At 41.1% G+C, this 15,017-nt stretch overlaps 1 protein-coding gene across 2 annotated transcripts in view; it reads right to left on the bottom strand.

Moving 5' to 3' along the window:
• LOC139637378 (rho GTPase-activating protein 7) overlaps nt 1–14,752 on the bottom strand; it is a 96,450-nt gene extending 81,698 nt beyond the window's left edge. For both annotated transcript variants that reach the window (XM_071506043.1, XM_071506042.1), the window contains exon 1: nt 14,520–14,752. In XM_071506043.1, the coding sequence (XP_071362144.1) occupies nt 14,520–14,640 (121 nt within the window). In that variant the 5' untranslated portion in view covers nt 14,641–14,752. The remainder of the gene's footprint in view (nt 1–14,519) is intronic.
• Between the last annotated feature and the right edge of the window lie 265 nt (nt 14,753–15,017).

The following is a 15,017-nucleotide window of genomic DNA, read 5'->3' as shown; positions in this document are numbered from 1 at the left end:
CCCCAACAAATGCTTCATATGCTCCTGTTTGAGTAATGTTTGCTAAAAAAGGGCAGTGTTCAGCAGTTTTGAAAAATTACTGAGACTTTTTAAAGATTAGTATTGACAGCTGGACTGATACCTCATTGGTATTGATCTTTTCATGGCCGTCCTTATCTTAAATTTAATATTTTTCTCACTGATCCAAGAAATATGTTAATTTAAGAGTTTCTCCCACTAGAGTTTCTGCAAATCGACTTACAGGAATCTATGCAACTCACCTGCAACAGAACACTGGTCTTCTAGTGGGGAGGGTGGCTCAGAATATTTTCTCAGGAACATAAAAGTCTTTTGTACTTCTATGGATCTTAGTCGAGAAAAGAAAGCCACAAAGATATAGCACATCACTGTTTGATTTATTAAGGGTTCTCTGTCACAAGGAGTAGAAAGGAAAAATAAGAAAAGAGGATATTTTTTGCATTAGATGTTTTTATTTCTCCAGATTCATCAGACAGTCAACAGTAATTTCCTTTTTTGAAGAACCAAAACAGACAATAATAAGCCCTTATCATATGTGACTAATTGCAAAGGTCACAAGAGCAGCAAGCAAGACATTGGACACATCTGACAAACGACTGCGTACAGAGCCAGTCACCCTCCAGCTGAGAAATGATGCCGGGGAAAGCTTTTGTTTTGAAGATGCCAGGTTCAGTGTGGGAGCTTTTCATCCAGACACAAACCTGACCACAGACGTTCATCTTCGCCTGACGCGATGACTCCTTTTAGGGCCAAAAGGCTTCTGGCTCTGATGCCAGAGTCTGTACTCAAACAGAGAAGTTCCTTAACAACAGGGCCTTGTCAGGCAGCCAATCCTGTCGCAGTTATTCACACACACACACACACACACACACACACACACACACACACACACACACACTCACAAACACACTATCAGACGCAAAATGAATATAGGTGCTCACTTACTGTTTCTAAGAGTCATTTAGCATCTGCTCATCAGTTAGCGGCTTCAGATGAAGCCATAAAAGCAGACAAAGTATTCTGTCCTGTGATAATGGGGATGACAGTGACACAGGCAGGTAGAAGCCACCAAAGTACCCATGAGCCACAGTAAAGATCTTCTTCAAGGGGACCGTGGCTTTAACAGAGCGTCTGAATGTGCAAATGAATAGTCTGCACAAACGAGCACAGGAAATCGTTGACTAAAGCCCTGGTTACCAGAGGAGCTGGCTCTGACATTAGTAATGTTCTGTGGGGATCATAACCAGGCTTGGAATACATGTTACTGGTCAGTCAGATATCCTGTCTAAATTCACCCACTGTAAAAGGTTGAATTTAAACCTTCATTAGCTGATTTTCTCGGAGGCAGTGTGAACACAAAGTTTATACGGTGAACTTTTTATTTCCACATCCAGCAGTTATGGAGCAACATGATCATTTAGGGTGGTGTTAGTTTCCACCTGATGAATCCAGTGTTCGCTCTCTTTTAGCTCTGTTTTTGGTCTCCACCACCTCCTGAGGGAAACATCTGGCTGTGTAGCTGCTACATGCTCCACTATTTGGCTGATAATTCTCTGTAGGTTCATCCCTTTGAGCGACACCTGTCATGCTGTTAATATAAACATATCAATCACAGCCACTTTATAACCAGTAATTAAAAATGTACAGTGTTGCAGAACAAGCAGCATGCTCACATTTGATTGGTTACCACTGGTCTTCAGGATGTATCTAAAGTCACAAGTTAATCTGGGTAATGTAGGAAATCACTAACTGTTTTTTATACTTTTCCTGCCTCATCTTCCTCAAAGATAAATAAAAACAGAGCTCAGACTTCATCTGAAAGTAACTATAATAAATAAATAAAAATTATTCTCCTGAAATGCAAAAAAAAAATAAAAAAAATTGAGATTGATGATGGAGATAATTAAGAGTGACAGCTCTTTGAATTGTCATCGACCTGTGTAATTAATAACCATAATGCCAGTTTTATATATATATATATATATATATATATATATATATGAACCAAACCAATGAAGGAGATGAAGTTTGACTCAATCACCTTAATATCTGGATATTCTACATTATCAATAATGAACATTATCCATGTATTCAGTTTACACATGTAAGCAGGAACAACCACAGAGTTAAACACTCTCACTTCACTGCACATTCACAACACATGAATACATATGAACTGCACCCCCCACCTCAACCCAACTTCTGGTACATACAGTTTTGTTTTTAAAGTTGAAAGAAATATTTGATTTGTTGACGACTGACTGTCTCCCAACACGTAATGAGCAGACGTAATCCCAGAACAGACAGAAACCCGTCAAGCCTGAAGAGAAACACACTGAGAGACATATTATTTGCATTTTATTTTCATGTTTTAAGCACGATGCTGATGCTTTTATCTGAAGACACTTTGGCCCTAGAATACATCACCGATTGGCTGGTGAACAATCAAATCCTGAAGCACTCATAATTAGTTTTACTTTTCTGTACTTTGGTTGTTGACAGCAGCATATGGAGCTTTAGTCATTTCAAAGTTTGAGAACTTCTCCATGAACTGAAGAACTTTTTCACTGCCTTGAAAAAGTTGCTTCTTTCCTTAACCAGCCTGTTTCATTACAGGCTGAGCAGACAGTGCGTGGAAAGGCAACACAAGTTGTGCTGAGTGTTGGGATGCGATGATGGTGTTTTGGGGAGCTGTGTACTCGGATAGGAACGATGTGAGTATCTGCACTGTGAGGTACTTGATGAGATTTTTGGTCAGAATTAATGGGGCAGAATTTTGGATGGAGATGAAGGTCAAAAATCACATTTGGACTTTACACTTTTATAATGAAATTCTTCACAGTCACTCCCGCTTCAAGTAGAAGTCGTTTTGCAGGCTTACACAGAAAATGATACAACTGCGGGTGTGTTACCCTTTAGATTACTAAACACACAGCTATTAAAAAAATCTGCAGAATTTTGTATCAAGAAATTATAATTAATCATTCATATTTTGAGTTGGAAAAAAGTAAAAAAAAATCAATGATATATAATTTAAATGCGAATGAACTAACTTATCCGGCTTTTTATAGCTAATTATTTAATAATACAAACTAAACATAATAATAAAATGTGGGAAATGTTTGTTTTGTCTGAGATTGAAGCTGCTCACCCAGCAGAAGAGTGTGTACATGCTAACTCTTCACAGGAGGGAAAATGAGGTCTGTTCGGGGGCAGCGCTGTGCGAGATGACTTGCTACCGTCCGCCTATCCAACACAATGCTGCTGTCCTGCATTGTCCCAACCAATTTGTTGGCTGCGCTGTTATCATGTGTCCTGCTACAAGATTGGAAAAGTAGCAAGAAAGAAATAAACAGCCTTTTTTTTTTTTCCCTTGGGTAACGGTATGGAAAGTTATTCAGCCACAGATACACAAATGATGGCTGATTCCAGGGAGTTCTTTCCCCACAGAAAATGAACAGAACCTCCTTTCAGGTATGGACACACATGCTGGAGGAAGCTCTCATTGGGAAACAACAGTGATAGTCACACTGAGGACAAAGGTGCAGAACTGGTTTTCGGTTTCTGTCTCTTTTACAGCAGATATCAACAAAAAGCGCAACACACAAACATTCTGCGTACATGAAAACAACAACACAAATCACGCCGGGGCTTTAGTTTCAACTGGGGCCTGCAGCAGGAAGTAGAACAATGACACAGGGGGGATTAATTAAAACAACGAGACGAGCTAATCAAGACTGAAAGGCACAGGATGAGCTGGTTTGACAGAGCAAAACAAAAAATGAGGCTGAATATTATTTTAAAAAAGCTAATGGGGTCCCAGTGTGAACGCACACAGGTTCTGAGGGAACTGAAGCAAATGAAAAACTGTAGGGGAGTGAACACAATATCAACGACCCTGTGCAAAAGGAGACAATGACGTACGACAATAAATATTACCTTCATGAAATGTTGAAAGGTTGTGGATAAAGTACTGAAACCCAACCAGTCTCCAACCTGAACAACCATCAACCCACTGTTACGACCAGTAGCAATGTCTCTTCAAATAGCGCCCCCACGGCAACCGGGGTACCACACCCTGGTTGTCATGGTTACAATAATAACAATGAACGGTCATGGATAATAGAAACAACATAAACTGCTCCTGTCACATGGGAATCGAACACCGCTCTCCTGGGTCATATTCATCCATCCACCCCAACCTCCTCCTGACGTGGACTCTGTCGCTCTATAAACTACGTCACCGCACTTTTCCCTTTGCTCCTGTCATCATCACTACGACCACTAGATGTTGACCAATGTTCGCGACATTCTCGGAAAACGTGACATGTTAATACAAACCAGTTCATCAAACCCCCTCAAATCCTCTCAGCCTCGCCAGCTGCAGTGCAGTAAAACTGTTGCAGCCTCAGGATGAAAAGCACCGTGTTGTACCTTTAACAAACAGGTTCTCTAAGCCACCGGACGCCCTGCTGCTCCTTCAGTTTGATGAAATGGTGCAGACATTTCCTTTTAGTGGGTAAAGCAAACCTAACACTCTTGTCCTGGTTCTCTGCTGTTTACTTCCTTTTAGTTTCAAGTTTGAATAAAAAACATGTTTCTGCCCAGTATCAAACTGCTGGACAGGTCTTTAGTGTTTTTTAATGAAGGATTGCACTATTATATTATTATATTATTATATTCTAATCACTGGAGAAAACAAGAGGCTCGAGTTACACATGTAAAATTTACAGACAAAAAATAAGGATAGAACCTTTAAGGGTAAAATTATAGAGGAAATCACACTTTAAAGGAACTTTATATTTAGAAGTTCTTACTGAGCTTGAGTTCACTTCCTATTACTTTCTGCACAGATTCTGTTTTATAAACTATAAATAATTAGAAATTGCTGATGGTTTTACTGTTGATTTACATTACTATAGTTCTGCCTCATTGTTGTCTGATCAGTTTACTCCCCTGACCCTCACCATTTCCAAGTGCTTTTTAAATTTAGTTCTACTTTTTCACTTTGAGCAGTGATACAGACCTTGTATGAGGTCGTCATGTGTAAGACAAAGGTCTTCAGTGACCATTGGATCTTCCCTGCATCGTCACCTGAGGTCATGAACTCTGGGTAGCCAAACTCAACCTCCAACTTCAAGTTGAATGTTGACTTGTAAATAGCAGAATGCAGATACAAGTTTTGCAGTGCATCATTTCCTGGACGTCATTTCTTACTGTAATCGTCCACACTGGGATTTACCCGTCCGGGGCGTGTGTATAAAAATGCCCCCTTTTTAGCAAATCAGTGCTCAGTGATGCACCCCCATGGTGCAGACAGGGAAAAGTGATAAACAGCTGGGTGAATGGCCATCTTTGCTCTATTGTGTGGACCAGAAACTGGAAGTGAACTTCCAGCTGTTCACTGTAACACTCACCAGATGTTCACTCAGAGGTTGAAAAACACAGAGCTCGTGAATGCCTCAGCAAACCGAGCCACTTTCTGACTCACCTACTGCAGCATTACAGACGCATTTTCTTGTCAGCTTGAAGCAGAGAGTCAGTCATTCTCATTCAGGACGGGACGACTTGCTTCCTTCTTATTCTCATCTTCTCCCACTCAGATTGCATCTTCAGTAATCAAACAACTTTTGATAAAAATGATTTGGAGGGCCCTATACGGTAAAATATTCATGAATTCTGAGGGAATACGTGCAGGAGTGGAACCTTTCAGCAAATAGCACGATTCTGAAATATTCACTTTGACCATGTTGGAGTCAAGAAATCTGAAACCTGAATCCTTCACTTTTTATTCCAGCTGGATTTTTTTTCTTCCATCTTTTTTTTCACTTCACATCTGGAAAGATTTTTTTAAGTGTAATATAGCCTTGATCATAAGAGTGAAACACCCCCCCTCACACACACACACACACACACACACACACACACACACACACACACACAGCACTCCCCTGAGCCTCTCATATGAATACAGTCAAACACAGAGGAGAGAAGGAACCAGGAGAGGGTATGTAAAGGAAGAAAGTATGAGGTAATACTACCGATGAAATCCAGGAGCCTGTGACGAGAGACATACAGTGTCTATAAGAAGACAGAGAAAGAAAGAGAGAGAGAAGGAAAGAGGGGGGAGGAAAAAGACAGAAAACAGCAGGGCAGTAATCAAATCTTGGCTCACACACATCAGATTTCTGTCCACATGCCTGAATATCTTATTGCCACCTGGTGAACCCCAGTATGTCTCTGACTAAAACCTTAAAGATCCCATATTTTACTCTTCTCCACTGCTTTATCTGAAGTGTTGATCTCCATCAGAAGATATATTTGTGGTTTTAAAAACCAAAAACCATCTCAGTGTAGTTTTACATCTCCTCTCTCAGGCTTCTCTCTGGAGCTCCAGTAACACCAGGTCAGTCAGCCAATCAGAAGAGAGGATCTGATCAAACTAAAACAGAAACAGCTCAGAAGATATCCTGGTTAAAATGGGTATTAAATTCCAAAAGAGAAACTCAGAAGAAAGCAGATTGAATTCAGCTGCTGCTCTGACTGCAACAGGTGGTGTATTGGTGGTAACTCTGAGATCACACCTCAGTGACATTTCTTGATCTCAATTTTGGAAGCAAGTTCTCCACAAACAGATGAATATGACCAGTGAAAAAAATGGTGGCTTTAGAGCCTGGTTATACCAGAAAGTTCACACCACAATCAGTTTGTGAGTCTCAATGACTGTATTTAAATAGGACATCATGACCTAAAGTGATGCCAAAACGTCTTCATCGCCCCCTGGGGGCTGGCTGCAGTGTAGGTGATAAACCCTGCCCCAGGTTATCGGTCAGTTTAGATACTTCCTATCATGCTGATGTTTTTTCAAGTGTTTGTTTTTCTGATATTTTTTGTTTTAATTAGTAGTTTGCTGTCGATACCACGGCTCCCCTCCCTGATCACTGCTGTGCAGACTCTGGCTCCAAAGATCTCACCAGTGCAAGACACTAGTGCTCGTATCCGGGATATTTTGGCTTCATTTTTGTACAGCAGCTGCCATCTTTTCCTCTCAGCTTCTGCTGTAGCTGTACATGAGCTTATTCATTTGTTTAGGATCTTTGGGCCTTGTTGGATTTGTTCTTGCACCAGTGATACCTGTTCGCCTATGGATACTACTCCTGCTACCTGCTAAATCTGAAAACCTGAGAAGTTGGAAGCTCAGCAGGGAGTTACCTCGCCTCAGTGTGGGAAAGCACTGATTGTGGTCATTTTTTATGAATGCTGATATAACCCAAACCCTAAAGCTTCATGGGAGAATAAAGAGTGTATATTATCTATTTTCATCCCCAGTGTTTAAATCCTGTAGTTTTTTATCTCCCTCTCTCTCTCTCTCTCTCTCTCTCTCTCCTGTTTAGTTTGGCCCGTCTCTGATCACTGCAGAATAAACAGCAGCCTTCACATCGATTCTCTCTGTCACATTTGGCTCAGAGCCCCGTCGTCTCTCTGCTTTCTCATTTTCAGTTTTAATCATCTTTATCCTCAAGAACCACTTCACTGTGTAAGGCCACTTCACTATAAAATCATTGAACAATTTGTTTTCTGTTGATGTGGATGAACACAAGTAGCTTCTACATCTCTTTCAAAATAAAATGCTCAGACAGCAAACAAAGCATTTTAGGTTTTTCATTTGCTGTAGAATTAATTCATTTTTCTTCCTGTGTCACTCTCCAGTGGTGGTAAATGCACCCAAACATTTTTACAAATTCAAAGCCACATTAAAACTTAAAAGAAACTCATCTGTGTTGTCTTAATACATTGGTATCGATCTGTGGTGGTTTGATTAAAAAAAGCTGGATGGAGACGGATTCACTTTTTAAGCGGCATGGTTACTTTTCTCCACACTTTGTCTCCTTCACAACAACACTTCCTGTCTCTAAGTCACATGTCCCTAAACAAACCAGTCAGAAGCTACGAGGACTTAGACTGAGGTAAACTACAGACATTCAAGATGTTTTTAAAGATGCAGATGTAGATATTTAAACCTGCCACTATGTTAATAATAATAATTGTGCAAACATTGACCAAGTTGGTGCTAAAAGAAGTGAGCGGAGATATTATAATAAAAAAAACAAAGCAAAAAACAGCAACCCCACCAATTACAAAATATATAAATCTATAGTCATTTTGTTAATCCATCAAGGTAAAAGTTAAAAATTTTCTGATTATGAAATCTGCAAAGACTCTGGTTTTGTGTTGTTCTCATTTCGAGCTCATTAAACAGAATCATAAACTCTCTGTTCAGTTCCTGCAGATACATGTGAGCAGTTAAACTTAATCACCACAGAAACTGCGATCACACTGGCTCCTTTCATCTGCTCACGTGCTGCCATGATGCCAGCTCCACTCGCCAAGTGCAAAGGTTAACAGCTGATTTTATTTGGACTAAAACTCTTCAAAACGACGTTCATTCTGCACAAGCTCAGAAACCTGAACCAACACCTCCTGTAATATCAAAATCTCTGATGAAGTGTTTTTCCTGCTGAGGAATGGAAACATTCTTCAGAGAGACTTCAGAAATGTCTCTGGATGAATCTGGATGCTCATGCAAAGTCTAAATTCTTATATTATATTTGATTCAATTCTCCATTGATATTTGCACATGTTTATTGGTCTCATCAGACGCCCCCACTGGATTAAATACCGATCTGCATCAGATGGTGACGTTTGAGCTTCTGGACACCATCATTGTTTCATATGGGAGATGAATCCGTCCCGGTGTTAGGCAGAGTTTATAGTGTGTGTTTGGCAGAAATTGTGTTTGGACGAGTGGTTGCCTGCGAGGTTTGAATGGAAGACCATATTTGGGCTGTGAGTTATGACAACTTTTTAGCGGTGGCATAAATATTAGGACAGACTGATGGTGAGGAAGGACGGAGTGGAGATGGTGGCCACGTGGTGGAGGGACAGAGACAGTGAGGGATGAAAGAAAAGAGGACGATGCCAGAGACAGGAATGAGGAGCAGTGGGTTGTGTTCACACTGCAGCCGCTCGTCAGGAGAGAGACAAACCTGGCTCAGTTCATACACAGAGTCACAGCGATAAGTGTCAGTGTCAGATCAACAACTGATTCATCCACTGCAACATTTTCACTGCCCACAGCTGAGCGAGGTGCCGTGCACGTAACACACAGCTGGTCCTGAGGACAGGTCGCCCTCTGCACAAGCAGGGGTGCTGAGGATGCATCTCTCTGCACAGTTTGCAGGTTACTCAAATGTTGGATTTCTTTTCATTATAATTTAATTTCTAATTTATTTTTGACAGAAAAAGTCTCTGAAATGCCACAGTCTCCACACGCAGCTCCTAAAATGGTAAAAAAACAGCAGGGGGGTCGGTTTTATGTTGTTGGTATAAAGTCATTGTCTGTTTTTGCTCGGGGCCGTGTGCAACATGCGTGAAAGTTGGACGCACATGCACTAGCCTCATTTCCACCCTCACAATTAGCCAAATATGGATGAAGACACTCAATCCTCAACCTCAGTCCATCAGTCTGCAGACGAAACCACTGTCTGTGCCACATGACATAAAGAAACACAGCTTCACTGACTGTCAGTGGGATTTCAAGCAGAAGCTCCTCAGTAAACTTTAGTTCAATAACTCAACCTGTTAAGTCCTGTTTAACTCTGAACTTCATCTGTTAGGACCAGAGACGTCTTCATCAGCTCCAGACAGACGTCCAACTGTGACTGAATATTACAACAGTCTGGAAACAGTTTACAGAATGACACACAATAATGAGGATATAGTTTTAAACAATGCTGAAGAAAACACTGAGCACACAAACATTATTATTTCTTTTCTGAATTGTCAAATTGCTTTTGTTGTGTAAACAGAAAACAGGAAATGACGACTGAAGCTCCCTGAAGTTGTCTGTTTTCTTTTATGTTAAACTCTGTCTCCTCTTTATTTTGCATTTACACTTCACTGTATCGAACTTGGTTGCTCCGAAAAAAAAACCAAAAAAAAAACGTGTGCCATGGTGAGAAGAATGATGAAGTGATCACAGTCTCACATTCTGTGTCCATAAATATCGATCCATGTGTGGGAAATGGCATACACATGGTTTTTGTGTATACACATCATTTATGCATCTGGCCTGAGGCTGGGAAACCAAAGTCCACAAAACAAAAGCATAAAGAAAAACTCAACAGATGCAAATCTGAAAATCTAAACACTGGTGGCTCTGGGAAACAGACGGGGAACAAGAGACACACAGGAAAACTGACCCAGACAACAGGGAGCACAGAGACTAGATCCACACTGGGGAGGCAGGTAATAGAGCACAGGCGAAACACATCAGGGCGGGGCAGACAATCACACTGGAGGGAAGAAGACAGGAAGTAACACCAACAAGAGACACACGAGGAAAGCTACTACAAAATAAAACAGGAATGCACATTTTAATTGATAACAAACTGATTCTCATAGAATATGGAGGTGAATGGAAGCAGCTGAGACGTGTTTAAAACTGAACAAATGTTTTCAAAGTTCACACAGTTTAGTGAAAAACCAGAGCTGCTTAAAACAAACCACCCTCTCTCTTCGCTGCTGGATTGTGAAGCACATGACTACGTAATCCATCTCAGCCAATCAGTGAGCACCGCTGCTCTAACGTCATTTGTTGACTTATTCCAAACACACACAGATGTAAGTGTACACACAGCTGGGGCCAGGTATCAGCTCCCACAGAAAAAGCAGAACCAGCTGTCTGAATAAAACACAAAATACACTGTTCCCACACACTCACAGACCTGCACACACACACATACATGCGCACACACACACACACACACACACACACACACAAACAGAATTATTCCCTGAGCTTTCAGCAGCGCCGGGTGAGAGTCCGGACGTTAACATTTGGCAGAAGGATTATTCAACTTGTCAGATTATCTCTGCAGGTCATTTACAGCAGCCGCGTGTGTGGAAGCTTAGAAACCTGCAGCTGTTCAGGCACATACACTCCCCACTCTGTGGACGTGTAGGCTGTGGGAAAGTGACTTTTCTACAGCCACAAACATGGCTACATACTGTCAGGGTCAAGATACAAGAATCACCACATGCAAAAGTGGTTTTATTTTGACAGTTAAGGGTTATAACACTTCATGCAGTGGATTGTGTGTCGTTATCCCGAAATTCAAAGGATTTCTCATTTTCCCCTCTCTGTGACGGATGCCTTCGAATGCGGTCGTTTAGAACAGTGATACACATTTTTGCCTTCTGATACCACATCGAACAAACTAGTTCTTTTCTAGAGTAACACAACAGAAGTAATAATCAGGCACAGTCGCCGGGATGTGCTGATGGGGAGTGAATGGGATGAACTGGCTGCTGTTATGGAGACTGGACACATGGACACTGGGAAATAGGACAGTGGTGTTTTTGTTATACTTTATCTTCCTATGCATTTAAAACTTAAACATCTACAGCTGCAAGACGACATTGGTGCATTTTTCAGCACAAAAAGAACACAACTTAAATATGTTTTATATAATAGGGACTAATATTTTGAAATTTAAAAATAATAAGAGAAAATATTCCAAAAGAAAAAATGATCATATCAACAGAAAACCTTAAAGCAATAAATAAATAAACTAGAATCACCACTCGTGGTCGTATCCCTCCGCCAACCACAGTACAGGAAACGTGGTCACAATCTCCCCTTCTTCTGTTCAGCATTTAGTAAAATAAATTGTGATGTCACAGTGAAGTTGACCTTCGGCTATTTTGATATTCAGATGTTGTCACAATATCATTTGATTCTATTAGAAATTTGTGTTAAATTGTGGCACAATTAGTGTTTGAATTATTGGTGTATAGCAAAAGAAATGTTTTGTGAGGTCACAGTAACCTATGACCTTTGACCTTTTACCACAAAAATCTAATCAGTTGATACTTGAGTCCATATGAATGGAACAATGTCAAAATATTGTTATGATCGAATTCCTCCACTGATATTTTACCCAGTTTTATAACATTGGAAATAAACATAAATTCAAAATGTAATGAGCCCTGAACTAAAAAAATAACACCAGAAAGAGGCAAGACCATCAAGCTAACCACATTAGCTGAATCATTAGCATATACCCAGCTTAGCAACTAAAACCAAAACACAGTTAAGTCATTTGTCCAATGTCCACGTATGTAACAACATGTTGGACTCCGCAGTGAGAGCGACACCTGGCAGGTCAGTGCGTTTAGCACCAAACTGAAACTTAGCACAAAACGCTTCATTCAGAAGACAAACAGTGGAAAAGCTTATCCAGCTCTAAACTTTTCAGTTTTCCTCTGCAGGTCATTTAAACCTCCACCGGCTGCTATTTTTAGAAGCCTCAGTGAGGTCACGTCACAGCTCCCTGCTTCACATTCACACAGCCGCTCACGTTTACACCTGGGACGTGCTCAGCACACGGCCATGGTAGGTGGAGGTGAGGTGCCGCGCTCAGGGTCAGCTTGACATTTTCCCAGTCAGTTCAGTGAATTAACCTTCTAGTCACAAGCTCACCTAACAAGCCCACAAACGACACAAATCTACCTCCAGGGGGAACAAAAAAAAAAAAAAAACAGCTTCAGCTTAACCGCACACGTGTTCTCACGTGTTCCCAGACTCGCTGATCTATTAAAACCTGCTCTGTGTGAGTAGTGATGAAACACTGTCGGACGCCTGCTGACGACGACCCTGTGACCCTCTGTCAGACGGAGGGAGACTTCGTAATGTGGAGGACATGCTGCGTTTCCTGGAACTCCCTGGACTCCTCGAACGCCCGAGTATCAACATGTGAGTCACCTTCACAGTGTGCGAGCAGCGCTGGAAAACACTCCGCCACAATCAGCCACAGCTCACATGCCAGTGGGTCTGTGAGGCTGTCATGCAAATATACGATGGACCATGGTGTTAAACATGGGGGGGGGGGGGGGGGGGGGGGGGGGGGGTATGCAGTCCAGGCCAAAAGTATTTGGACAGTCAGACACTGTTTTGTTTGTCACATTCAGTTTGAAATTAAAACAATGGATCCTACATGAAAGTGACAATTTCTCAGCTTTATTTTGAACAGGTTTACATCAGTAGAGAAAGAACTGTGATTGACCCTTTAAACACACAGGGTCCAACGTTTAGGGGATCAAAGTAGAGATAAATATGAAGTCCAACTAAATCATCGTAGTTAATATTTAGTGGAAAACCTTTGCAGTCGCTGACAGTATGAAGTCTTTGACTCAGACATCAGCAGGGGCTTTGACCCTTCACTGCAGCCTCCTTCACTGTTCGTTGTCTTGTTGTCTTAATGACTTGTTGACTTGTTGTCTGGTCTTCAGCAGGTGTGTAACTGTCCACATACTCCCAGTCTGGGCTGCTTATTTGTATATTGAGAAAAATCTTTTGAAAGCAGTTTGAGAGCTATTTAAGTTTATGTCTTTTACGTTGCTAATGATAATTGGTGTTGGAGATGAAACCTAACATTGCTCATTAAGTTCAGTGTGTCCACAGTGTGTCCACAATTAAAACACGTAGAAGAACCAAAACTTTACACAGAAATTCTCTGCAATCTACAAAGTGAAGGTTTTGAACCCTGAAACAGCTGCGACTGTATTTTCTATCTGTGACAGTAGCTCAGCATCACTGGTTCTGTGCTTACGCTGTTAGATTTGCTCTCCTCTTTCGCCTGTTTAGTCCATTACTGAACTCAAATGCTCTTTCACAATTTTTTTTAACCATCTGCCAAAAGGCTCAAAGTAGGACTGAATGAATGAATGAGTTTTAGCTGCAGGAAAGATGAGAATTTTGTACAGTTCACCCACACAGAAATGTGATATATATGTCCCTATATCAAGAGTGATGTTGCCATATATTAATATCACAGAGATTTTAGGTTTCATTCATAATTTTTTACGTTTTTATTTTATATGTACATAGGATTTCCCAAATGGAAATTCAATATATATCACATGTGTGTGTGGGCAGACTGAAGGTGGAAACTTATTTATCCTTTAAGGTCTCAAGTTCAGTAATCGATGCAGGCAGTAGTGGTGTACGACATAATGTCAGCTTTGAATTTGATCTGAAAAGATGCAACAACAACAGAGATCACTTGACTGCACAAAGTGCTGGTTATTACTCTCATAAAAGCTTATGCTGATAAATACCAATATGATCAATACATTTCTGTCCAATTTTTTAAATACCATTTATACAATATCTCTGCTGCTATTAGACCATGGTGGACAATAATGATCAGCTGCTGCTTTATGGCAATATCATGATATAAACTGATATATACTGTATATGTACTGATATTTTGATATGAAATTACATTCACAGTAACAAATTTTAGCCGCATCTCCACGTTGAGTCGCAGTAACAGCCGTTTCCTTGCACCAAGATGCTGCTGCAACTTTGTGTAAACTCCTCTCCCCGAGCTGACAGCCAGCAGAATAATCTGCATTCACATCTTATCCCGACTCACCCCACAGCCGCCTCTCCCTCACACTCCTCCAGAAGACATCCCAAGCCTTGTTGGTGGAGTCTTTCACGTGCTCACTGAAGGATCTCCGCAGTGAAGTTTTTACCGCCGGGGTCTGAGCCATATTCCATACGTTCAACAGTTACATATTCCCACAGAAAAAACCTGCTTCTCCGGAGAGTTTCTAACCCATGTGGGCAGTGTTTGCTCCGTCACAGCTCAAACTGAGGGTGTGTTTGACTTCAGAGTTCAGCAGAGTGAAGGAGGAGGAGGAAGAGGAGGCAGGAGGGCTGACACTTGATGCAAAAAGTCTGCATGCAATTTGTGAAACACCCCTGTCCTCTCCCTCCCTGCACCTCCCTCCTTAGAAAGCTGTGCCTGTGTGTGTGTGTGTGTGTGTGTGTGTGTGTGTGTGTGTGTTTGAGGAAGTGTAAGAGAAAGAAAATGTGTGTGAAAGACTGTTTGTATGAACAAACTATTACAGTGAGAGTTTGTTTTTAA

The sequence above is a fragment of the Trachinotus anak genome, unplaced genomic scaffold, assembly GCF_046630095.1.
Source record: "Trachinotus anak isolate AG129_WGS33_773 ecotype Australia unplaced genomic scaffold, CSIRO_AGI_Tana_v1 ptg000020l, whole genome shotgun sequence".
NCBI classification, from domain to species: Eukaryota; Metazoa; Chordata; class Actinopteri; order Carangiformes; family Carangidae; genus Trachinotus; species Trachinotus anak.
The sequence above is the reverse complement of the archived record's forward strand: the minus strand, read 5'-3'. Positions and strand labels throughout refer to the sequence as shown.